Source organism: Oncorhynchus mykiss, chromosome 5, assembly GCF_013265735.2.
Source record: "Oncorhynchus mykiss isolate Arlee chromosome 5, USDA_OmykA_1.1, whole genome shotgun sequence".
NCBI classification, from domain to species: Eukaryota; Metazoa; Chordata; class Actinopteri; order Salmoniformes; family Salmonidae; genus Oncorhynchus; species Oncorhynchus mykiss.
This window is the reverse complement of record NC_048569.1, coordinates 86,789,981-86,817,306: the sequence shown is the minus strand read 5'-3', so window position 1 is coordinate 86,817,306 and position 27,326 is coordinate 86,789,981. Positions and strand designations below refer to the sequence as shown.

At 46.6% G+C, this 27,326-nt stretch overlaps 1 protein-coding gene across 1 annotated transcript in view; it reads left to right on the top strand.

The window, feature by feature from the left end:
* The window catches only part of ror1 (receptor tyrosine kinase-like orphan receptor 1), a 279,763-nt gene that overhangs the window by 225,828 nt on the left and 26,609 nt on the right, over window positions 1–27,326 (top strand). The window contains exon 5 of the mRNA XM_036978628.1: window positions 25,396–25,523. Coding sequence (XP_036834523.1) covers window positions 25,396–25,523 — 128 coding nt within the window. The remainder of the gene's footprint in view (window positions 1–25,395; window positions 25,524–27,326) is intronic.

The window sequence follows — 27,326 nt, the reverse complement described above, 5'->3', positions numbered from 1 at the left end:
ACTGATGTCTTGAGATGTTGCTTCAATATATCCATATAATTTTCCTCCCTCATGATGCCATCTATTTTGTGAAGTGCACCAGTCCCTCCTGCAGCAAAGCACCCCCACAACATGATGCTGCCACCCCCGTGCTTCACGGTCGGGATGGTGTTCCTTGGCTTGCAAGCCTCCACCTTTTTCCTCCAAGCATAACTAAGGTCATTATGGCCAAACAATTATTTTTTTGTTTCATCAGACCAGAGGACATTTCTCCAAAAAGTATGATCTTTGTATCCATGTGCAGTTGCAAACCGTAGTCTGGCTTTTTTATGTCGGTTTTGGAGCAGCGGCTTCTTCCTTGCTGAGTGGCCTTTCAGGTTATGTCGATATAGGACTAGTTTTACTGTGGATGTAGATACTTTTGTACATGTTTCCTCCAGCATCATTATAAGGTCATTTGCTGTTGTTGTGGGATTGATTTGCATTTTTCGCACCAAAGTACGTTCATCTCTAGGAGACAGAACAGGTCTCCTTCCTGAGCGGTATGAGGGCTGTGCGGTCCCATGGTGTTTATACTTGTGTACTATTGTTTGTACAGATGAACGTGGTACCTTCAGACATTTGTAAATTGCTCCCAAGGATGAACCAGACTTGTGGAGGTCTACTATGTTTTTTCTGAGGTCTTGGCTGATTTCTTTTGATTTTCCCATGATGTCAAGCAAAGAGGCACTGAGTTTGAAGGTAGGCCTTGAAATACATCCACAGGTACACCTCCAATTGACTCAATTTATGTCAATTATCCTATCAGAAGCTTCTAAAGCCATGACATCATTTTCTGGAATTTTCCAAGCTGTTTAAAGGCACAGTCAACTTAGTGTATGTAAACTTCTGACCCACTGGAATTGTGATACAGTGAATTATAAGTGAAATAATCTGTCTGTAAACAATTGTTGGAAAAATTACTTGTGTCATGCACAAAGTAGATGTCCTAAACGACTTGCCAAAACTATAGTTTGTTGACAAGAAATGTGTGGAGTGGTTGCAAAAACCAGTTTTAACGACTCCAACCTAAGTGTATGTAAACTTCCGACTTCAACTTTATAGTTTCTAAGAGTCAATTAGGTAGTCAGTAAAATGTTAAAGTGATACTGATTACAGTTTGAGTGTTCATTAAACCTCTTCACACCTCAGTGACAGTGTCAGCAGCCCTGCTGATGCCACCTACCAGCCTTGATACAGTATATACTGTTTTATGTACAAATAACCCTTGTGTACCAAGGGCCTGTTTACTGTAACATGTCTCTTAAGTTTACAGTTGTTTGTGTTCTAGCAACATTTTATTTATGCCATGAGATTACATGAGTGTGTGTGTGTGTGTGTGTGTGTGTGTGTGTGTGTGTGTGTGTGTGTGTGTGTGTGTGTGTGTGTGTGTGTGTGTGTGTGTGTGTGTGTGTGTGTGTGTGTGTGTGTGTGTGTGTGTTTGTGTTCAGACTTGATGCAAACTCATGAGGAATGTTGTCTCTCAGAGGATAGAACAAACAAAGGCTTCTACTTTGTTTTTCACATCCGGTGCAGACTGAGGGTTTTCTCCAGTGTGACCCCAGTGTGATATACACACCCGCACGCACACACACATTCTCTCTTTCTCTCCCACATACACGCTCGCCCACACACATACATGTTCAGCTAAGCCCTCAGCGGGGCTCAATTTCCTCCTTGTTATGGATCCTATCTAACTAAGTGTTGATTGATTTGGGTTTAGGGTCCTAATATGACCCACTAGGGGACAGGCCTTTGATGCAGCCTAGTCTCTATGGTCATAGCACTGTTTGAAACTGGAGCCCTATTCTACCTACCACCATGCAGGTTAAATACTAAGGCTAAATACTTCAGAGCCTAACCACCATGCAGATACATAAATACTTCTGCTAAATAGGCCTCTTCTTTAGTCAGGTCAGGGGATATAAAGGTAGGAAACCTCCCTGAAACCCTACTACGTAGATCCACATCTCTCTCTCTCTCTCTCTCTCTCTCTCTCTCTCTCTCTCTCTCTCTGCTCTGTGTCTCTTTCTCTCTTTGTCTCTCTCATTCTCTCTCTCTCTCTCGCTCTCTCTCTCTCTCTCTCTCTCTCTCTGCTCTGTGTGTCTCTTTCTCTCTTTGTCTCTCTCATTCTCTCTCTCTCTCTCTCGCTCTCTCTCTCTCTCTCTCTCTCTCTGTGTCTGTGTATCTTTATCTCTCTCATTCTCTCTCTTTGTCTCTCTCTCTCTGTTTGTTTCTCACTTTTGACTGGTACAGTATATACATACAGTAGAGCCGAAAGGATTGGAGAAGTGGTTTATCCATGCATCTCTATTTTGGATAGATAACTCTTTGTGTTGTTGTTTGTTTAGAGTTTTCAAATTTTCCCAGAAGTGTTAGATTCAATTGATTCTTCAATTAGCTGATTTCTGACGTGCTGTTCCTTCTTTTTCCGTGGTTTATATCTGTATTGTTTTAGTGATTCAATATAGTGAAGGCGTAGGCTCAGGTTTTCTGGGTCTCTATGGTGTTACTGCAGACACCCTGGTTCGAATCCAGGCTGTATCACAACCGGCCATGATTGGGGGTCTCACAGGGCGGCGCACAATTGGCCCTGCATCGTCCGAGTTTGGCCGGTATAGGCTGTCACTGTAAATTTGATTTTGTTCTTAACTGACTTGCCTAGTAAAATAAATAAAATAAAAATATTTTTTTATAGTATTTTATACCATTTATAGCATTTCTTAATATTATTCAGTTCCTTTGGCTTTGTTGCATTATGATTGAGCATAGCTCTGTTCAAGTTGACTGTGATTTTGATGTGGTCTGATAGGGGTGTCAGTGGGCTGACTGTGAACACTCTGTGACACTCTGGGTTGAGGTCAGTGATAAGTAATCCACAGTACTACTGCCAAGAGATTAGCTATAGGTGTACCTACCATAGGAGTCCCCTCGAAGCCTACCATTGACTATGTACAGACCCAGTGTCCGACAGAGCTGCACGAGTTGTGACCTGTTTTTGTTGGTTATGTTGTCATAGTTGTGTCTAGGGGGACATATGGGGGAGGGAATGATGTCACCTCCAGGTAGGTGTTTGTCCCCCTGTGTGTTGAGAGTGTCAGGTTCTTGTCCAGTTCTGGCATTTAGATCACCACAGACTAGTACTGGACCTGGACCTGTAAATGGTTGATGTCCCCCTCTAGGCTGGAGAAGCTGTCATCATCATTAACGTATTGGGGGATATAGGAGGTACACATGAGGACATTGTTGAGATCATTTTCTTATTCATTTCTAGCAAGATTTAAAATGTTCCTGCTTTGACTAATTTGGGTTAGGTTTGCTCTATACCAAATTAGCATACCCCCTGAGTCTCTTCCCTGTTTCACACCTGGTAGTTTGGTGGATGGGACCACCAGTTCTCTGTAACCTAGAGGGCAACCAGTGGGTCTGGCTTCCTACTCTTTAGGCCAACGGCTGATAACCTCAGACCTTGTACATTCCAGGATGAGATAGTAAAATCTTTGTGTTAAGGTAGTGTCTAGTGTTGTTTTTGTGTGGTTTAGGCCCGGACCATCACAGTAGGTGTGAGCAGAGCATGTTGAGCATGGTCAGGTGTAATAGTTGGGGTTGGGCCTGTTGCTCTGATCACAGCCTGGGCATATGTCCTGCTGTCATGTTGAGGTCCTTGCTGCAGGGGTGGGGGACATGGGTTGGGCAGAAGGGGCATAGGTCTGATATGGGTGGGCCTATAAAGGGTTTGGCCAGGGTTGCTTGGGGTGGTCTTAGCTAGTTGGAGTGTGGATGGTGTAACTGTGGTCTGGGTGTAGGTCCTCTTGGCGTGGGTTCTCTTGGTGCAGGTCCTTCGGGAGGGGGTCTTACAGGTCTGGGAGGGTGTCTCACTAGTCTGGGCGGGGTGTCCGTTGCTCTGGTTCTCCTGTGTGAGGTGCTGGGGCTACGGTTGAGGGTGACGTCCTTCAGGGTCCTGGCAAAAGTTGGGATTGCTGCCTTGTAGAGGTGGACCTGGTCATAAAGGCTGTTCAAGTCCAAGGTAGAGTGGTGGGCCAGGTAGACATTAGATTTGGAGGTACAGTCTGGGTTCTGTGTTGTCTGTCCCATTGTGGTGTTGAGGTTGTGGTTCGGGTCTGAGGTGGGCTGTTCTGCTGGCTTCTCTGGGGGAGAGTCCTGCTCTCTGTCACACCTCAGCTTTCTCACCTCCTCCTTCAGTGCCATGTGTGCCTCTTTAAGTTCTCCTTCCTCCTTCACTGCTGTTAGCTCTGCCATGTGTTCCTCTCCCTCCTCCTTCACTGCTGTTAGCTCGGCCATGTGTTCCTCTCCCTCTTCCTTCACTGCTGTTAGCTGTTCCATGTGTTCCTCTCCCTTCTCCTTCACTGCTGTTAGCTCTGCCATGTGTTCCTCTCCCTCCTCCTTCACTGCTGTTAGCTCTGCCATGTGATCCTCTCCCTCCTCCTTCACTGCTGTTAGCTGTGCCATTTGTTCCTCTCCCTCCTCCTTCACTGCTGTTAGCTGTTCCATGTGTTCCTCTCCCTCCTCCTTCACTGCTGTTAGCTGTTCCATTTGTTCCTCTCCCTCCTCCTTCACTGCTGTTAGCTCTGCCATGTGTTCCTCTCCCTCTTCCTTCACTGCTGTTAGCTGTTCCATGTGTTCCTCTCCCTCCTCCTTCACTGCTGTTAGCTGTGCCATGTGTTCCTCTCCCTCCTCCTTCACTGCTGTTAGCTCTGCCATGTGTTCCTCTCCCTCCTCCTTCACTGCTGTTAGCTGTTCCATTTGTTCCTCTCCCTCCTCCTTCACTGCTGTTAGCTGTGCCATGTGTTCCTCTCCCTCCTCCTTCACTGCTGTTAGCTCTGCCATGTGTTCCTCTCCCTCCTCCTTCACTGCTCTTAGCTCTGCCATGTGTTCCTCTCCCTCTTCCTTCACTGCTGTTAGCTGTTCCATGTGTTCCTCTCCCTCCTCCTTCACTGCTGTTAGCTGTGCCATGTGTTCCTCTCCCTCCTCCTTCACTGCTGTTAGCTGTGCCATGTGTTCCTCTCCCTCCTCCTTCACTGCTGTTAGCTCTGCCATGTGTTCCTCTCCCTCCTCCTTCACTGCTGTTAGCTGTGCCATGTGTTCCTCTCCCTCCTCCTTCACTGCTGTTAGCTCTGCCATGTGTTCCTCTCCCTCCTCCTTCACTGCTGTTAGCTGTTCCATGTGTGCCTCTTTAAGTTCTCCCTCCTCCTTCACTGCTGTTAGCTGTGCCATGTGTTCCTCTCCCTCCTCCTTCACTGCTGTTAGCTGTTCCATGTGTTCCTCTCCCTCCTCCTTCACTGCTGTTAGCTGTTCCATGTGTGCCTCTTTAAGTTATCCCTCCTCCTTCACTGCTGTTAGCTCTGCCATGTGTTCCTCTCCCTCCTCCTTCACTGCTGTTAGCTCTGCCATGTGTTCCTCTCCCTCTTCCTTCACTGCTGTTAGCTGTTCATGTGTTCCTCTCCCTCTTCCTTCACTGCTGTTAGCTGTGATGTTTTCCTCTCCCTCTTCCTTCACTGCTGTTAGCTCTGCCATGTGATCCTCTCCCTCTTCCTTCACTGCTGTTAGCTGTGATGTGTTCCTCTCCCTCCTCTTTAAGTTCTCTCACCTCAGTCCGTAGAGCAGCCAGCTCTCTCAGACAGCCATCCATCTCCACCTTCTGCCCCCTGGGTGAGTGGACTAGCTCTCTGATCACCACAATGTCTGTCTCCAGCTCTGTGAATGTATCCCTCTCAATGATGGAGGAGCAGTGCAGTTGTGGGACCTAGGTGTGGGGGGGGGGTTACTATCCTCATCTGCAGGACAGTTTGAATAGGTGTGATCAGTCTCACTCAGGATGGGGGAGTCGTCACAGAGAGAGAGCTTTTCCTGCTGTGCTCTCTCTCTCTCTCTCTCTCTCTCTCGCTCTCTCTCTCTCTCTCGATCTCTCTTCTCTCTCTCTCTCTCTCTCTGTCTCTCTCTCTCTCTCTCTCTCTCTCGCTCTCTCGCTCTCTCTTTCTCTCTCTCGCTCTCTCTCCTCTTTCTCTCTCTCTCTCTCTCTCTCTCTCTCACCACACAAACTGTCCCTCTGTCTTTATAAGTTTGCATGTTATTTTTGTCTTACCCTCCTCCACCCCTTCAATCACCCTAGAAACACACTTTCTATCGCTCCATTACTTCTCTCTCCCCCTCTCCCCCAGTAGACAGGCCTATATTGTTCAGGCAGTGTGAGGGGCAGCCTGGTCAGGACCTCAGGGACCCCAGGTCCAGACAGATCATCTGAGAGGGGAGGGAGGGGCCATGGCTAGGGCACTTCCTGTTTCCTGTTCCCAGCTACGCTTGCAGGAGTCTGTCTGAAGTTTGGTCTCCACTGGCAGGTCTGGCGCAGGTCTGGCTGATAAAGTTTGTGGTTTGTGTAAATCATGTCTGTTCCCAATAGGGATGCAGTGGTTTAGACTTTTCCCCCACTCCTACACACACACACACACACACACACGCACACACACCATACAACGACCATACACACACACACACCCCTCATACAACGACCCTCAACCCCTCTGGACCTTCAGCGAGGGAGACGCAACACACTCACACATACACACTCACAGGCACTCAGTGGTCTTGCTTCTCTAGCAGTAAGGTCTCCCTCGCTGAGGGTTCAGAGGGGTTGAGGGTCGTTGTATGAGGGGTTGAGGGTTGTGGTGTGTGTGTGTGTGTGTGTGTGACAACCACACGGTTTAAGAGGCCAGTGATTGAATAGAGGGGTATTTGGGAGGTGGGTAAACCTCTGGGCAGCCACCCCTCATGAATAAGCCTGTTTCACAGACTCCACTAACTAACGTAGCCAATACCTCTGTTAATCATGAACAAAAGGTTTTATCTGGCTTTGACCCTCTCATTCTGGCTCCTATTCCACCATAGTGCTCCATCTCTCTGAGCATCTGAGCTTGTAACATGACTCTTACTCACATTCCACATCCCCTTCAGCCACAATATGTCCATACTTTCCCTTTGTGCTATTGTAGGAAACAGCTCCACTGGTTGTAGTAAAGAGCCCGTCTGGATGTGTCCTAGAGTGGTGTAACAGAACTATTGTAGGAAACAGCTCCACTGGTTGTAGTAAAGAGCCCGTCTGGATGTGTCCTAGAGTGGTGTAACATAACTATTGTAGGAAACAGCTCCACTGGTTGTAGTAAAGAGCCCGTCTGGATGTGTCCTAGAGTGGTGTAACAGAACTATTGTAGGAAACAGCTCCACTGGTTGTAGTAAAGAGCCCGTCTGGATGTGTCCTAGAGTGGTGTAACAGAACTATTGTAGGAAACAGCTCCACTGGTTGTAGTAAAGAGCCCGTCTGGATGTGTCCTAGAGTGGTGTAACAGAACTATTGTAGGAAACAGCTCCACTGGTTGTAGTAAAGAACCTGTCTGGATGTGTCCTAGAGTGGTGTAACAGAACTATTGTAGGAAACAGCTCCACTGGTTGTAGTAAAGAGCCCGTCTGGATGTGTCCTAGAGTGGTGTAACAGAACTATTGTAGGAAACAGCTCCACTGGTTGTAGTAAAGAGCCCGTCTGGATGTGTCCTAGAGTGGTGTAACATAACTATTGTAGGAAACAGCTCCACTGGTTGTAGTAAAGAGCCCGTCTGGATGTGTCCTAGAGTGGTGTAACAGAACTATTGTAGGAAACAGCTCCACTGGTTGTAGTAAAGAGCCCGTCTGGATGTGTCCTAGAGTGGTGTAACAGAACTATTGTAGGAAACAGCTCCACTGGTTGTAGTAAAGAGCCAGTCTGGATGTGTCCTAGAGTGGTGTAACAGAACTATTGTAGGAAACAGCTCCACTGGTTGTAGTAAAGAGCCCGTCTGGATGTGTCCTAGAGTGGTGTAACAGAACTATTGTAGGAAACAGCTCCACTGGTTGTAGTAAAGAACCTGTCTGGATGTGTCCTAGAGTGGTGTAACAGAACTATTGTAGGAAACAGCTCCACTGGTTGTAGTAAAGAGCCCGTCTGGATGTGTCCTAGAGTGGTGTAACAGAACTATTGTAGGAAACAGCTCCACTGGTTGTAGTAAAGAGCCCGTCTGGATGTGTCCTAGAGTGGTGTAACATAACTATTGTAGGAAACAGCTCCACTGGTTGTAGTAAAGAGCCCGTCTGGATGTGTCCTAGAGTGGTGTAACAGAACTATTGTAGGAAACAGCTCCACTGGTTGTAGTAAAGAGCCCGTCTGGATGTGTCCTAGAGTGGTGTAACAGAACTATTGTAGGAAACAGCTCCACTGGTTGTAGTAAAGACCCAGTCTGGATGTGTCCTAGAGTGGTGTAAGAGAACTATTGTAGGAAACAGCTCCACTGGTTGTAGTAAAGAGCCCGTCTGGATGTGTCCTAGAGTGGTGTAACAGAACTATTGTAGGAAACAGCTCCACTGGTTGTAGTAAAGAGCCCGTCTGGATGTGTCCTAGAGTGGTGTAACAGATCTATTGTAGGAAACAGCTCCACTGGTTGTAGTAAAGAGCCCGTCTGGATGTGTCCTAGAGTGGTGTAACAGAACTATTGTAGGAAACAGCTCCACTGGTTGTAGTAAAGAGCCCGTCTGGATGTGTCCTAGAGTGGTGTAACAGAACTATTGTAGGAAACAGCTCCACTGGTTGTAGTAAAGAGCCCGTCTGGATGTGTCCTAGAGTGGTGTAACAGAACTATTGCAGGAAACAGCTCCACTGGTTGTAGTAAAGAACCTGTCTGGATGTGTCCTAGAGTGGTGTAACAGAACTATTGTAGGAAACAGCTCCACTGGTTGTAGTAAAGAGCCCGTCTGGATGTGTCCTAGAGTGGTGTAACAGAACTATTGTAGGAAACAGCTCCACTGGTTGTAGTAAAGAGCCCGTCTGGATGTGTCCTAGAGTGGTGTAACAGAACTATTGTAGGAAACAGCTCCACTGGTTGTAGTAAAGAGCCCGTCTGGATGTGTCCTAGAATGGTGTAACAGAACTATTGTAGGAAACAGCTCCACTGGTTGTAGTAAAGAGCCCGTCTGGATGTGTCCTAGAGTGGTGTAACAGAACTATTGTAGGAAACAGCTCCACTGGTTGTAGTAAAGAGCCCGTCTGGATGTGTCCTAGAGTGGTGTAACAGAACTATTGTAGGAAACAGCTCCACTGGTTGTAGTAAAGACCCAGTCTGGATGTGTCCTAGAGTGGTGTAAGAGAACTATTGTAGGAAACAGCTCCACTGGTTGTAGTAAAGAGCCCGTCTGGATGTGTCCTAGAGTGGTGTAACAGAACTATTGTAGGAAACAGCTCCACTGGTTGTAGTAAAGAGCCCGTCTGGATGTGTCCTAGAGTGGTGTAACAGAACTATTGTAGGAAACAGCTCCACTGGTTGTAGTAAAGAGCCCGTCTGGATGTGTCCTAGAGTGGTGTAACAGAACTATTGCAGGAAACAGCTCCACTGGTTGTAGTAAAGAACCTGTCTGGATGTGTCCTAGAGTGGTGTAACAGAACTATTGTAGGAAACAGCTCCACTGGTTGTAGTAAAGAGCCAGTCTGGATGTGTCCTAGAGTGGTGTAAGAGAACTTCTAAGGTTCTAATTCAGAGCCCTGTTGACTAGCTGACATCTCTCCGTACTAAAGGTCATCATGGTCATCATGTCTTTGTTGCTCTAATTTTGTTGCATTAACATACGGGATGTTTTGGTATTCTAAAACATCTGGAAATAGTTTAATAGATCTGTTCACTAGAGGTCTGTCTGAACACAATGCAATGCTTTGTCATGTAGGACAGAGGCAGGGGCAAAGGTAGTGTACTCTGACTCAAAAGGGGTACAAAACAACAGGAGGGCAAAGATGGTACCCTCTACACTGTAAATGGTGAATGCAGTGAACCCACAGCTGAGTGTGTATACTGACACAGGGGCCCAGGTCAGACATGATGCCTGACTCTGGGCCAGGCATCGGCTTATCTGTGGGCTCCTGCTCCCACCTGGGGCTAAATCTATTAGACTACAACACAAAGACTCTCCACCTGTTGCCTTACAAAAATGTATGCACGTCACTCAACACTGTAAGTCGCACTGAATAAGAGTGTCTAATAAATTATTTCAAAAATTACAATATTAGAGGGATCGGATGACAGACCTGAGAGCAAGAGTGAAAGAAAGAAAGATAAGGAGAAAGGATTTAGATTTATGATTTAACATCAGAGACACAAGCGAGGTTGTGACAACTGATTCAATGCTGAGCTATAGTGCTGTGGACTCTGAGATCATCTGTTTTATTTTTCTCGTTGTCACGCCTTCATGTTACTGCATTATAATACTTTCACATCACTGGGTTATTGAGGTTGTACCCATGAATGAAGAGGATACATTAGATGTCTGCGGTTTGGTTTATTTTCTCCAGATGTTCAGATAAACAGAGATGTATTCAGTCGTGATCCACGTTAATTCAGATAGGATGTGTTCTGTAGACTTAAGCTAGCCTCTAGTTTGGTTACGTAGGGACAGAGCAGCCAAGATTGTTTAACTTAGCTAAACCTCAGGCCCCAAAGTGTCCTTCAGGCCAGCCCCAGTCTCCCCTCTTATCCTCCCTCCCCCTTTCTCCCTCCCTCCCCCTTTCTCCCTCCCTCCCTCCCTCTCCATTTACCCCCCTTGAGTTTTTGCCAAGGCCTTGAACAGAGTTTTCCATTTGAACAACACAGAAGGGCAGACACGCGTTCTGAGAGCAATAACTGTAAATATGAATGAAAGCTCTGAGGGGTTCTTTCTCTGCCCTGTTTTCAGGGTGAATGATGCCTTACTCCCATTTGCTTTAAGAGGACGGGTGGCCTGTAAATTCACTTTTATTGGGTGATCACCACTGAATCCTCTGGACTCTGTTGGAGCAGCAGCCTCAGCCCTACAAGCCTCCTCCTGTGTCTGTGTCTGAGCAACGCTGCTTCTACAACCCTGTATGGACACTCTTTACTCATGGACTATTTTTAGGTTTCTGTCTTTTCTTTTAATGATGAAGGTTAATATTCTGCTCATTTAGCAAACCTTTCTTTCTCCCTCATAGACAAACCTTAAGGTAAAAGTTTTACTGCAGGACGACCCAGACACAACTGTTTCTGTCCATGAAAGACAGTTACTCTCTTAGACCCCAGGAAAGGCCTTTCTCTTTCTCCGATAGACAATTTGGTAGAAAGGGGATGATTTATACAGACGGACCGCTCCAAGGCTGATACGGTGCGACAGTGTTTTCCTTCCCTGTGATCTATGCCTTGAGTGAGTGACTGCTAATGGCTCTTGTTAAGGATGAACTCCTCTACCCAAAGAAGTCCTGCTTCATGTTTAACATGCGTCTTCTTGTTCTCTAAGTACCCGCTTCACCACCTTGTCGAGCCAAACATGTGTTCTCAGGTTCCTGTATGTACACGTCTTTTGTCTGTGATCTGTGATCTACTACACATTGGGGTGTAAATCAACCAGTTGAATAGCTGTCATTCTTACAGTACCTTGGTTGCTCTCAGCGATTCCTTTCTTCCTCTTCTTGTTTATAATTGTTCCTACTTTTCCTGTTATTACTCCACAACAGTTTCTATGTGATGTTTTGGTTCCTAGCTAAAGGACAGGGAGAGTGGGTTGGAAGGAGAAGCAGGCGGTTGGTTTGGCCTGGCAGACCTAGGGCCCTTCATGATGAGCCCTAACAACAGTGTTTGTTTGAGACGCTAGCGCTCTAGTCTACCACACCGTCTGGAGGGAATCTTTTCCAGCCCGCCCTCCTTTTCTTCCACTCTCTCATATTTATCTATCTTACATCCTCCCTGCTTCTCTCTGCCAGCTCTGTTTGTTTTTGAGGGATCTGTATACATAATGGGTCAGTGGAGACAACAAAAAAAACCACTGTTTTCTTGAAGTACCTCTCTTTTTCCTCTCTCTTTCTCTCTCTCTCCGTTTCTCTCTCTCTCTCTCACACACACACACACACACACACACACACACTCTCTCACTCTCTTCCTCTCTCCCTTCCTCCCTCTCTCTCTGAGTTGTAATGGACTCCTACCAGTCTGACCCTCAGCTCCTTGTGTTTAGTAAATCAGTGAGCTGAGCGTCTGTAAACACGACCAGGATTTGTGGATGGAGCTCTTTTGACTTCCAATCTGACTCTCTCAAAACTTTTCCCAACATTGTTTTATTTTCTAAAATCTCAGCTAAAGAATTCCAGGTTGGCGGATTCTGTTGCAGATCTGCATCTTGTTCCTTGCTGATTCCTCCAACCGGGATGTGATGTCACTAGGTCAGAGGTCACAGTGAAGAGTGATGGGATTGGGGTGGGTCTCTGTCTCTCTCCACATCCTAATCCTTTCCTGTCCCTGAGGAAGCACTAGTCTTACCTGATCTGATGGGCATAATAATATCCCCATACCTGCCGTGACGACTACTGTAATGTTGATGGACATGTCCATCACTTTCACTGGCATCTATTTTCTGTCCCTATCCTCTCACTCCTTTTCTCCCTGCTTCCTCTTACCTCTCTCTCTGAGAGAATAACAGCACTAAGTCCTTTTCTCTCTCTGTCCCCTGCTCCCCTGCTCTGTGACAGAGGCCTGTATTGTTCCACTCAGGGTAACATGAGGACTCATGAGGGGTCCTTTCTCCATTGTGTTCTAATGAAGTCCCTCAGTGGCCCTGTTCTCTATCCGTTCTCTATGTGGTCACGGGCCACTGGGACCCACAGACCCGGCCGACCCCAGCCGCTGGCGGCCATTTTGTTTCCATTGTCACTGAGGTATCATTACCCAGGCACCCACACATGCAGTTCAGATGTCTTCATGGGGTTTGACACTCACGTCTCTCTGGCTTATCTTGTTTAATGTAGGCTCACAACAACACTGTAGCTGTACACATGCAATGTTTTTTTTTTATTGTTTATTGCACCGAAAAATAAAAGACTGGACATAAAAACATATTGCATGAAGATAAGAGGAATGCACACAATCTCAAAGTGGACGATAATGATAAACAGAGCTGTTTTTCTGTGTCTCGATCTTCTTCTCAAACCTTAAAAGCTTTGTTTTGAGTTGGAAACCCAATTACTCGAGAAGAGTCGTCTCGATTGTCCTTTCTCTCTCTCTCGCTCAGTGGTTCTTTCACTTGGGGCTTTGAGAGGCTTGGAGATACTTGTAGAGGTTTGTAGAGGAGAGTAGAGGAGAGGTTTGGAGATGAGAGTAGAGGAGAGGTTCAGAGAGAGGAAAGGTTTGGAGAGGAGAGGTTTGGAGAAGAGAGGTTTGGAAAGGTTTACAAAGGAGAGGTTTGGAGAGTAGATAAGAGGAGAGGTTTGAAGATGAGATGAGAGGAGAGGAGAGGTTTGAAGAGTAGATGAGAGGAGAGGTTTGGAGAGTAGATGAGAGGAGAGGTTTGGAGAGTAGATGATAGGAGAGGTTTGAAGATGAGATGAGAGGTTTGGAGAGTAGATGAGAGGAGAGGTTTGGAGATGAGAGGAGAGCAGAGCAGAGGTTTGGAGATGAGATGAGAGGTTTGGAGAGGAGAGCAGAGCAGAGGTTTGGAAAGGAGAGGAGAGCAGAGGAGCAGAAGAAAAGAGAAAAGAAGAGAGGCTTAGAGAGGATCCCCCTCTAGAAGACTTCCTGTGGATAGAGAGAAACAGATCCTCCACTAACAAGGCAGAGACGTCTCCAAACCAGACGTAAACACCTGTGAGTAAACAGTGGTGACAGCTCATATCCTTGTCTGTCAACACCATCAGAAGCATCAAGATAGAACCAGGCCTCAGCCGTCCATCTCCTCTCCCCTGTGTGTGTGTGTGTGTGTGTGTGTGTGTGTGTGTGTGTGTGTGTGTGTGTGTGTGTGTGTGTGTGTGTGTGTGTGTGTGTGTGTGTGTGTGTGTGTGTGTGTGTGTGTGTGTGTGTGTGTGTGCGTGTGTGCGTGTGTGCGTGCGTTGGTGCGTGCGTGCGTGCATGTGTGGTAAAAACATCTCAACTTCAATGTAAATCAAAAGAATTAGCAAAGAGTTAATGAATTGCAGCTTTAAAGAGATCTACACTGTGGGTACAAAATATTAGGATCTCCTTCCTAATATTGAGTTGCACTCCCTTTTTCCCTCAGAACAACCTCAATTTGTCGGGTATGGACTACAAGGTGTTGAAAGCTTTCCACTGAGATGCTTGCCCTTGTTGACTCCAATGCTTCCCACTGTTGTGTCAAGTTGGCTGGATGTCCTGAAACTTTTAGCGTGAAAAACCTAGCAGTGTTGCAGTTCTTGACACACTAAAACCGGAGCGCCTGGCACCTACTACCATACCCCGTTCAAAGACACTTAAATCTTTTGTCTTGCCCATTCACCGTTTGAATGGAACACATACACAATCCATGTCTCAATTGTCTCAAGGCTTGAAAATCTTTATTAAACCTTTCTCCTCCCCTTCATCTACCCTGATTACAATTACATCAATAAGGGATCATAGCTTTCACCTGGATTCACCTGGTCAGTCTATGTCTCCCATACTCAACTGGCGGATCCGGACCGCAGGTCCATATAAATATATAGTACCAGTCAAAAGTTTGGACACACCTACACATTCAAGCGTTTTTCTTTATTTTTACTATTTTCTACATTGTAGAATAACAGTGAAGACATCAAAACTACTGTAACGGTTGTCTTCGGTGGAAGGAGAGGAGGAACAAAGCGCAGCGTGGTAAGTGTTCATAAGTAAGTGTTCCGGCAGCGCCGGAGTGAAGGGCGATTCCGGCAGCTCCGGAGTGAAGGGCGGCTCCTGACTGACAAGCGGCACTGGCAGCTCCTGACTGGCGGGCGGCTCTGGCAGCTCAGGACAGATGGGCTGCTCTGGCAGCTCAGGACAGACGGGCGGCTCTGGCAGCTCAGGACAGACGGGCGGCTCTGGCAGCTCAGGACAGACGGGCGGCTCTGGCAGCTTAGGACAGACGGGCGGCTCTGGCAGCTCAGGACAGACGGGCGGCTCTGGAAGCTCAGGACAGGAGGAAGACTCTGGAAGTGCTGGACAGGAGGAAGACTCTGGAAGCGCTGGACAGGGGGAAGACTCTGGAAGCGCTGGACAGGCGGGAGCACCTGGAGGGAGGAGACGGAGAGACAGCCTGGTGCGTGGGGCTGCCACCGGAGGCCTGGTGCGTGGAGGAGAAACCGGATGGACCGGACCGTGGAGGCGCACTGGAGGTCTCGAGCACCGAGCCTGCACAACCTGTCCTGGCTGGATACTCCCCGTAGCCCGGCCAGTGCGGGGGGGTGGAACAGACCGCACTGGGCTGTGCTGGTGAACCGGGGACACCGTGCGTAGGGCTGGTGCCATATACCCCGGGCCGAGGAGACGCACTGAAGACCAGATGCACTGAGCCGGCTTCATAGCACCTGGCTCGATGCCCACTCTAGCCCGGCCGATACGAGGAGCTGCGATGTAGCGCACCGGGCTATGCCTGCGCACTGGGGACACCGTGCGCCTCACGGCATAACACGGTGCCTGCCCGGTCCACCTCTCTCCACGGTAAGCACGGGGAGTTGGCTCAGGTCTCCTACCTGACTTAGCCACACTCCCCGTGTGCTCCCCCCAAGGAATTTTTGGGGCTGCCTCTCGTCCCTGTTGCGCTGCCGTGCTAGCTCCTCATAATGTCGCCACTCGGCTTTGGCTGCCTCCAGCTCTTCCCGGGGGCGATATTCCCCAGCCTGTGCCCAGGGTCCCTTTCCGTCCAAAATCTCCTCCCATGTCCAGGAGTCCAGAACCCTCTGCTCCTGGTTACAACGCTGCTTGGTCCGGTTGTGGTGGGTGATTCTGTAACGGTTGTCTTCGGTGGAAGGAGAGGAGGACCAAAGCACAGCGTCGTAAGTGTTCATATTTTTAATAAAACAACTGAACACTGAACAATAACAACAAATGACAAACGAACAGTCCTGTAAGGTGACGAAAAACACTAAACAGAAAATAATCACCCACAACTAAAATGGGGAAAACAGGCTACCTAAGTATGATTCTCAATCAGAGACAACGAACAACACCTGCCTCTGATTGAGAACCATATCAGGCCAAACACATAAACACAACAAATAAAAAAGAGCATAGACTACCCACCCCAACTCACGCCCTGACCAAACTAAAACAAAGACATAATAAAGGAACTAAGGTCAGAACTTGACAACTATGAAATAACACATATGGAATCATGTGGTAACCAAAAAAGTGTTTAAGAAATTCTTCAAAGTAGCCTCCCTTAACCTTGATGACAGCTTTGCATGCTTTGGCATTCTCTGAACCAGCTTCCTGAGGAATGTTTTTCCAACAGTCCTGAAGGGGTTCCCACATATGCTGAGCACTTTTGCTGCTTTTCCTTCACTCCACGGTCCAACTCATCCCAAACCATCTCAATTGGGTTGAGGTTGGGTGAATGTGGAGGCCAGGTCATCTGATGCAGCACTCCACCGTTCTCCTTCTTGGTAAAATAGCCCTTACACAGAAAAAGCAGCAAAAGTGCTCAGAATATGTGGGAACCCCTTCTGTCCTGTTGAAAAACAAATGATAGTCTCACTAAACGCAAATTAGATTGGATGGTGTATCGCTGCAGAATGCTGTGGTAGCCATGTTGATTAAGTGTTCCTTGAATTCTAAATCCCAGACAGTGTCACCAGCAAAGCACCCCATACCATCACACCTCCTCCTCCATGCTTCATTTGGACTAATCAGACCAAAGGACAGATTTCCACCGGTCTAATGTGCATTGCTCGTGTTACTTGACCAAAGCAAGTCTCTTCTTTTTATTGGTGACCTTTAGTAGTAGTTTCTTTGCAGCAGTTTGACCAAGAAGGCCTGATTCACTCAGTCTCCTCTGAACAGTTAATGTTGAGATGTGTCTCTTACTTTAACTCTGTGAAGCATTTATTTGGGCTGCAATCTGAGTTGCAGTTAACTCTAATGAACGTATCCTCTGCAGCAGAGGTAACTCTGGGTCTTCCTTTCCTGTGGCTGTCCTCATGAGAGCCAGTTTCATCATAGCGCTTGATGGATTTTGCAACTGCACTTGAAGAAACTTTCAAAGTTCTTGAAATGTTCCGTATTGACTGACCTTCATGTCTTAAAGTAATGATGGACTGTTGTTTCTCTTTGCTTGTTTGAGCTGTTCTTTCCATAATATGGACTTGGTATTTTACCAAATAGGGCTGTATATCTTCTGTATACCTCCCCTACCTTGTCACAAAACAACTGATTGGCTCAAGAAAGAAGGAAAGAAATTCCACAAATGAACTTTTAACAAGGCACACCTGTTAATTGAAATGCATTCCAGGTGACCTCATGAAGTTGGTTGAGAGAATGCCAATAGTGTGCAAAGCTGTCATCAAGGCAAATGGTGGCTACTTGAAGAATCTCAAATGTCAAATATATTTTGATTTGTTAAACACTTTTTTGGTTACTACATGATTCCGTATGTCTTATTTTGTGGTTTTGATGTCTTCACTATTATTCTACAATGTAGAAAATAGTAAAAATAAAGAAAAACCCTGGAATGACTGTTACTGTGTATATATTGTTTCTTTACTCGGTCAGGCTTCGGACCCTGGTGTCATATGAACACACATAAGACATGGAAGAATGCGTAGATTAGCAGGAGATTTGCTTTAAAACAGCAAAAAGTTCTCTCTGACAACAAGAGGGGTGTGAACAGTTTGGTTGGGGGTTTGTTTCTATGCTGATAAATGTCATTCTCTGTCTGGACTCTTGTCACCTAGGAAATGTGTGTGACCAGACCTTCTCAAATTGTACTTGAGTACCCCTGGTCTATGTCATGGAAAGAGTAGGTGTTCCTAATGTTTTGTACACTCATTGTAAGTGTCCAATAAATGGATTGGGAAGATTAATACCAAAGACAATATGAAAACAGCCGATATGTCTGCCGGTAAATAGAGTTTCAGTTTTGATGCCCTGCCTTTGTGTTCCCACAAGGTCCCTGTGTCCCATCCTATTACTGCATGAGTCTAATGCTCACTAAGAGGGATGTCAGCGCCCCAGTACGGTCATCAGAACCAGGGTTAGATACTGTATATAGAATGTAGAGAAGCCTAGTTTAGAGTTCATATCCCACATTCAATCCGGTCTGCTCCCAAATCTCTGACGGTCTTATTGACAAGCCTGCTAGGAAGAGGATTCCTCAGTGTAAGGAATGCCAGGAAACTACAGAAGAGAGAAGAAGAGAGGGAACGGTTGGATCTACAGGATAGAGAGGAAGAGAGGGAATGAGGTTTTGGGGAATTTGAGGGATGTTTATTGGCCTCCAGAGGCGCTGAGTTGCCTCCGTTAGCTTTGGAGAACCAAATCCATTAGCCTTGCTCCTCTGTGTTGAGCGTGCAACATAACATTGACATCTCCATAGGCTCAGGACTCCCTGTGTTTTAGGGGCTGTGGAAAGCATTTACAAGGCTGTATGTGCATTTACAGATTCCAATAGAATGATAAAATACAACTCCGCAGCAGTCAAACCAGAAGTTTATTTTATTCTAGGTGGACTGATTCACTGACCAGTACAACCAGTAAAGTCTCTGACTCTTTTGTGAGTCGAAAATGTGGTCTGAAACATCATACCTCATGTCTTCACACACCTTTATCAACTTTCCTCCTTTAGATGTAGTTTTTCCAGAAAAGAAAACAGAATGGCCTTGAATAGGATGAGCTAACACACAGATGGAGTTGACTTTTGTACGTTTGTCAACAGTCAGAGCCCACAATCTCTGCCCCCCCTGTCCTGTCTCTACCCCCTCGGCCCTCTCCTGTCTCTGCCCCCTCGGCCCTTTCCTGTCTCGGCCCTCTCCTGTCTCTGCCCCCTCGGCCCTCTCCTGTCTCTACCCCCTCGGCCCTCTCCTGTCTCTACCCCCTCGGCCCTCTCCTGTCTCTGCCCCCTCGGCCCTCTCCTGTCTCTGCCCCCTCGGCCCTCTCCTGTCTCTGACCCCTCGGCCCTCTCCTGTCTCTGCGCCCTCGGCCCTGTCCTGTCTCTGCCCCCTCGGCCCTCTCCTGTCTCTGCCCCCTCGGCCCTCTCCTGTCTCTGCCCCCTCGGCCCTCTCCTGTCTCCGACCCCTCGGCCCTCTCCTGTCTCTGAGGTCAAGGCTTTAGCAGCAGTGTGGCTGATGTCTTACCTTTATAGTAAAAACAGATTGGATTTCAGGGAGATCCATCTTCCTAATGTTCTCTGGTGTCTCTCCCCCATGGATGACTGGGAACGAAGGGCAGGCAGGCTCACGCACACACACACACACACACACACACACACACACACACACACACACACACACACACACACACACACACACACACACACACACACACAGACAGAGACAAACAAACACACACACACACACAAACACACACACACACACACACACATACACACATACACACACACACACATCAGTGGTCCAACGGTAAAACAGCCTCCTGTCACTGTTTTATGGCTTTACACGGCCAGACCTGTTTAAAGCCAACAAGACCAGTAGACGGTGTGTGTGTGTGTGTGTGTGTGTGTGTGTGTGTGTGTGTGTGTGTGTGTGTGTGTGTGTGTAGACCTCAGGGTTTCTAGCCTGTAGTTATAACTACCTCTGCTCTCTCTCTCTCTCTCTCTCTCTCTCTCTCTCTCCTCTTCTCTCCTCTCCCTCTCCTTCTCCCCCCTCTCTCTCTCTCTCTCTCCTCTCCTCTCCCTCTCCCCCCTCTCTCGAGATCTCTCTCCTCTCCCTCTCCCCCCCCTCTCTCTATCTCTCTCTCCTCTCCTCTCTCTCTCTCTGACAGGACCCAAGATGTAAGCTTAGCCTAGGCAAACACAGTCGGTTGCTGCTCACAGTCAGTTTAAAGGAGAAGTCTTTCCTGTAATTAGCCTTTATAAACTGTTACTACAGACATTCCCCCTTCACAGAGTGTGTTGTTAGTGTGGAACATAAAGGCCTGAACATCCACACTGTTTATCCAAATAGCAACCACACTCACTGGGCCTTTTGGCCTCCCAGCATGTGACGCCCTCAGCCTCTCACCATGCACACACAGACAGGAACCACCTCCAGAGAACATGCTTTGTGGCGGATGGTGGTTAGTGGACTTAGGACCTACGTTTTTTTTTTAAATACGTTTTTTGTTTGACTGATCTGGACATGGCTTTTTAACCTAAAGCCTTCTGGGACAGAGTTGCTGGGCGAGGGATGTTGGTCTGTGCAGGTCTTTTGGACAGACCAGGGTTGTAATTTGCTGCTGGCTCATGATGCGGACCGGGACTTGGAGGTAGCATTGTTGTGTACTATTCCTTGTCATTTAGCCATCTCAGTGCTGTCCCGTTCCCTGTGACACACAACACACCACAGCTTGCTGGACACACTCCAGACTCTACACTCTCTGTCAAAAGATTATATGTGTGTGTGTGCGTGCGTCTGTCTGTCCGTCCGTCCGTCCGTCCGTCTGTCTGTCTGTCTGTATGTATGGTAGCAGCCCAGTCAGTCAAACATCCTGTGATTATCAGTATAGCCTTTTCCTGCAGTCAAATGACCAAAGGGTGGAATATTATTCATATTTTTCATGATTTCAAAATTAATAAAACATGTTTTAAAAAATCTGCCAATAATCCAGTTACCTTTTACTGCAGTGGGGTAAATCGGGGTCACACAGAGTGTTTCTTGGTAGTATACACCTCACACACAAGTATACACCTCACACACATGGTTATGGGTTTAGGCTTAAAAAAAGGGGACACCTGTACCATGTCATATATAGAGATGATATGTATTACATTTTGAGTTTGTATCCCAATATTACTGTCACGTTCTGACCTTTATTTCCTTTGTTTTGGATTTATTTAGTATGGTCAGGGCGTGAGTTGGGTGGGCAGTCTATGTTTGTTTTTCTATGATTTGGGTATTTCTATGTTTCGGCCTAGTATGGTTCTCAATCAGAGGCAGGTGTCATTTGATTGAGAATCATACTTAGGTAGCCTGGGTTTCACTGTGTGTTTGTGGGTGATTGTTCCTGTCTCTGTGTTTGCACCAGATAGGACTGTTTAGGTTTTCACTTTCTTGTTTTGTTTAGTCTGTTCATGTATCGTCTTTATTAAAAACATGAATAACCACCACGCTGCATTTTGGTCCGCCTCTCCTTCACCACAGGAAAACCCTTACAATTACACTTTATATACATCACAAAAGACTGAAATATAACTATACTGTTTGACAAATAAACACTGGATTTTCAACATTACAAAATTAATAATTGTTGAAAAGTATGAATAATTTGAATAATATTCCACCCATGAGGACACTAGAGGGTGCTTTGGTCATTTGACTGCAGGAAAGGGTTTTAAGCATATAAATGTAATGTTATTGTATTTCCTATGGAATCTTGGAACCTCTAGTATGTAGACCAGAGCCCTGTGTTTGTGTCTGTGTGTGCATGCCTGCGTCATTGCATGTATGTACGTCTGTCTGGAAATCCCATTCTGCAGCAGTCAGGGGGGATGTGGTGGGGTTAGGGGTTAAAAGTCAGTGTAGAGAGGTGATCTTGGCCTCTGAGACTTAATGCTCTCCTCAGAGTTAATGACCCCTTTGACCCCTGACTCACAGCCCGCAGCACTCAGCCCCCAACCCAGACACCGATAGGGTTACCCTTAGATGTTCTCTGTTAGTGTGTGTGTATATGTGTGTTTGTCTGTGCGTGCGTGCGTGCGTGTGTGTGTGTGTATATGTGCGTGTGTGTGTGTGCGTGTGCTTGTGTGTGCTCGAGGGTGTATGTACCCCTGGAGTAATGTGAGTCCTCTCCAGGGCGTCTGCTCCGCCCAGCCATAATATTCCATGGTATCTACCTCACTCAGCCATAATGTTACAGGTCATCTCTCCCACTCAGCCATAATGTTCCAGGTCATCTGCCCCACTCAGCCATAATGTTCCATGGTATCTACCTCACTCAGCCATAATGTTCCAGGGTATCTACCTCACTCAGCCATAATGTTCCAGGGTATCTACCTCACTCAGCCATAATGTTACAGGTCATCTCTCCCACTCAGCCATAATGTTCCAGGGTCATCTGCCCCACTCAGCCATAATGTTCCATGGTATCTACCTCACTCAGCCATAATGTTCCAGGGCATCTGCTCCACTCAGCCATAATGTTCCATGGTATCTACCTCACTCAGCCATAATGTTCCAGGGCATCTGCTCCACTCAGCCATAATGTTCCATGGTATCTACCTCACTCAGCCATAATGTTCCATGGTATCTACCTCACTCAGCCATAATGTTCCAGGGCATCTGCCCCACTCAGCCATAATGTTCCATGGCATCTGTCCCACTCAGCCATCATTTTCCAGTTTATCTACCTCACTCAGCCATCATGTTCCAGGGTATCTACCTCACTCAGCCATAATGTTCCAGGGTATCTACCTCACTCAGCCATCATTTTCCAGGGTATCTACCTCAGTCAGGCATAATGTTCCAGGGCATCTGCCCCACTCAGCCATAATGTTCCATGGCATCTGTCCCACTCAGCCATCATTTTCCAGGGTATCTACCTCACTCAGCCATAATGTTCCAGGGTATCTACCTCACTCAGCCATAATGTTCCAGGGTATCTACCTCACTCAGCCATAATGTTACAGGTCATCTTTCCCACTCAGCCATAATGTTCCAGGGTCATCTGCCCCACTCAGCCATAATGTTCCATGGTATCTACCTCACTCAGCCATAATGTTCCAGGGCATCTGCTCCACTCAGCCATAATGTTCCATGGTATCTACCTCACTCAGCCATAATGTTCCAGGGCATCTGCCCCACTCAGCCATAATGTTCCATGGCATCTGTCCCACTCAGCCATCATTTTCCAGGGTATCTACCTCACTCAGCCATCATGTTCCAGGGTATCTACCTCACTCAGCCATAATGTTCCAGGGTATCTACCTCACTCAGCCATCATTTTCCAGGGTATCTACCTCACTCAGCCATAATGTTCCAGGTCATCTGCCCCACTCAGCCATAATGTTCCATGGTATCTACCTCACTCAGCCATAATGTTCCAGGTCATCTGCCCCACTCAGCCATAATGTGCCATGGTATCTGCCCCACTCAGCCATAATGTTCCAGGGCATCTGCTCCACTCAGCCACAATGTTCCATGGCATCTGTCCCACTCAGCCATAATGTTCCATGGCATCTGCTCCACTCAGCCATAATGTTCCATGGCATCTGCCCCACTCAGCCATAATGTTCCATGGCATCTGCCCCACTCAGCCATAATGTTCCAGGTCATCTGCCCCACTCAGCCATAATGTTCCAGGGCATCTGTCCCACTCAGCCATAATGTTCCATGGTATCTACCTCACTCAGCCATAATGTTCCAGGTCATCTGTCCCACTCAGCCATAATGTTCCAGGGCATCTGCTCCACTCAGCCATAATGTTCCATGGCATCTGCCCCACTCAGCCATAATGTTCCATGGCATCTGCCCCACTCAGCCATAATGTTCCAGGGCATCTGTCCCACTCAGCCATAATGTTCCAGGTCATCTGCCACAACTCAGCCATAATGTTCCATGGCATCTGCCCCACTCAGCCATAATGTTCCAGGTCATCTGTCCCACTCAGCCATAATGTTACAGGGCATCTACCTCACTCAGCCGTAATGTTCCAGGTCATCTGTCCCACTCAGCCATAATGTTCCAGGTCATCTGTCCCACTCAGCCATAATGTTCCAGGTCATCTGTCCCACTCAGCCATAATGTTCCAGGTCATCTGTCCCACTCAGCCATAATGTTCCAGGGCATCTGCCCCACTCAGCCATATTGTTCCAGGGCATCTGCCCCACTCAGCCATAATGTTCCAGGGTGGTTCATGTGGTTTTGAAGCAGGATGAAGAAGCGGGTGCTTATTGTGACAATATGATAATAGTTATGTGTGTGCCTCATGATGTCATATGCACTTATATGGTTTCATTTGGCATGGCTTCAGTCACATGACTGAATAAGCTCGTAGTGAGAAGACGTCTCTGAGTCGTGTGAGTCTTGTGAGTCGTGTGAGTCTTGTGTCATGTAAGGGGTGTGAGTCGTGTGAGTTGTGTATGTCGTGTGAGTCATGTGGCATGTGAGTCGTGTGAGTCATGTGTCGTTTGAGTCGTGTGAATCGTGTGTGAGTTTATCTGTGAAAGTTCAGTCCCATTCAAAATCCTATTTTGCCTAACCCCTAACCCCAACTCATACCCTAACCTTAACCCTAATCTTAACCCAAAAACCTAACTTTAAACCTAAAACTCGCTCCTAACCCTGAAACTATCCCTAGCTCCTTACCCTAACACTAAACCTAATTCTAACCCTAACACTAATTCTAACCTTAAACATAAACCCCCTAGAAATAGCATGTAACCTTGTGGGGACTAACAAAATGTCCTCAGTTGGTCAAATGTTTGTTTCTGTTCTACTCTTGTGTATACTCTCAAGTATAGTTAAACAGTCCACACATACACACGCACGCACGACGCACACACACATACACACACACACAGACACACACACATATGCTTATTTCCCAAGCCCCTGCTCCTCGTGTATTTCATTATAAAGTCCAGGAAGACATCCTTCTCCCATAAACAACGGCCGACATTAACTCTTTAACTCTGTATACAGTTGACAGTTGAACTAGGAATAGATTGTCCACCATTTATGTGTTATCCAGACAGAAAAGAGAAATAGGCAAAAAACATTTTGATTTAGAGCAATAAAGAAATGGAATCATTTATCTGAGTAAACCAGAAACCTTTCAATATAGAAATTAAAATAACACTTTAAAACCATTTAAATACAATACATAGGAAAGTTGTGCTGGACTATGGTAGATGAAGAACCAATCTATCTTTTTAGACTGTTTTATCTGGTCAATATGTCAGTGTATTATGTCTGTTTGTAACAGTGTGTTATATATGAAAATGTGATCGTATTATAAATTGTATTTTAATGTTTATGGACTCTTGGAAGATTAGTCCAAATGAGGACTAAAATATATCCTAATAAAATAAAATAAAATCACTACTCTGGGAAGGACATTATGCTCTCAGTTGGCACACTGGAAACTTAGATAGATGTTAGAACAGGACTGAAATCTACTCTCTGTTCCACTATGAAGAGAAGTACAGTGAGAGAGAGAGAGAGAGAGAGAGAGAGAGAGAGAGAGAGAGAGAGAGAGAGAGAGAGAGAGCGAGAGAGGAGAGAGTGTTTCTGCCACATCCCTGCTATAGTGTAATGTGTGGTGCCCTCTAGTGGTGATAATTATAACTTTAATGTATACTCTCTATCTCTCTCACTTTCTCTCTCTCTCTCTCTCTCTCTCTCTCTCTCTCTCTCTCTCACTCTCTTTCTCTCTCCCTCTCCACCTATGTTGTCAGTGATGATTTTGATGAGGAGGGGTTCTGCCAACCGTACAGGGGAGTGGCCTGTTCTCGCTTCATAGGAAACCGCAGCATCTTCGTTGACTCTCTGCAGATGCAGGGTGAGATCGAGACCCAGATCACAGGTATGCTGCCTGCCTGTGTGTGTGTGTGTGTGTGTGTGTGTGTGTGTGTGTGTGTGTGTGTGTGTGTGTGTGTGTGTGTGTGTGTGTGTGTGTGTGTGTGTGTGTGTGTGTGTGTGTGTGTGTGTGTGTGCGTGCGTGCGTGCGTGCGTGCTTGTGTGTTTTGTGCTTCTCTCCAATCCCTGAGTTTTGATTTTAATCAGACATGGAGTACAGGGATAAGGGTCATGCTCCAGATTTGGTAGTCTGTGTAAATCTAACCAGACACTTTCAATCCAGACTTGTGTGTGTGCATGTGTGTGCGCTAGGTCCCATCGACCCTGGTTGAGTCTGTAGCTTGTCATTACTGTCAGTGAGGATGATGAGAGGATATCTGGTAGAGGGATGAGAGGATATCTGGTAGAGGGATGAGAGGATATCTGGTAGAGGGGTGAGAGGATATTTGGTAGAGGGATGAGAGGATATCTGGTAGAGGGATGAGAGGATATCTGGTAGAGGGATGAGAGGATATCTGGTAGAGGGATGAGAGGATATCTGGTATAGGGATGAGAGGATATCTGGTAGAGGGGTGAGAGGATATCTGGTAGAGGGATGAGAGGATATCTGGTAGAGGGATTAGAGTATATCTGGTAGAGGGATGAGAGGATATCTGGTAGAGGAATGAGAGGATATCTGGTAGAGTGATGAGATGATATCTGGTAGAGAGATGAGAGGATATCTGGTAGAGGGATGAGAGGATATCTGGTAGAGAGATGAGAGGATATCTGGTAGAGGAATGAGAGGATATCTGGTAGAGGGGTGAGAGGATATCTGGTAGAGGGATGAGAGGATATCTGGTAGAGGGATTAGAGTATATCTGGTAGAGGGATGAGAGGATATCTGGTAGAGGGATGAGAGGATATCTGGTAGAGGGGTGAGAGGGATTTCAGGATGATAAAGTCACAGTGTGGAACACACAGTATGGAACACACAGTATGGAACACACAGTATGGAACACACATGACCTACACAGTATGAAACACACATGATCTACACAATATGGAACACACATGATCTACACAGTATGGAACACACAGTATGGAACACACATGACCTACACAGTATGGAACACAGTATGGAACACACATGACCTACACAGTATAGAACACAGTATGGAACACACATGACCTACACAGTATGGAACACAGTATGGAACACACAGTATGGAACACACAGTATGGAACACACAGTATGGAACACACAGTATGGAACACAGTATGGAACACACAGTATGGAACACAGTATGGAACACACAGTATGGAACACACAGTATGGAACACACATGACCTACACAGTATGGAACACACATGACCTACACAGTATGGAACACAGTATGGAACACAGTATGGAACACAGTATGGAACACACAGTATGGAACACACAGTATGGAACACACATGACCTACACAGTATGGAACACACATGACCTACACAGTATGGAACACAGTATGGAACACACAGTATGGAACACACAGTATGGAACACACATGACCTACACAGTATGAAACACACATGATCTACACAATATGGAACACACAGTATGGAACACACATGACCTACACAGTATGGAACACAGTATGGAACACACATGACCTACACAGTATGGAACACAGTATGGAACACACATGACCTACACAGTATGGAACACAGTATGGAACACACAGTATGGAACACACATGACCTACACAGTATGAAACACACATGATCTACACAATATGGAACACACATGATCTACACAGTATGGAACACACAGTATGGAACACACATG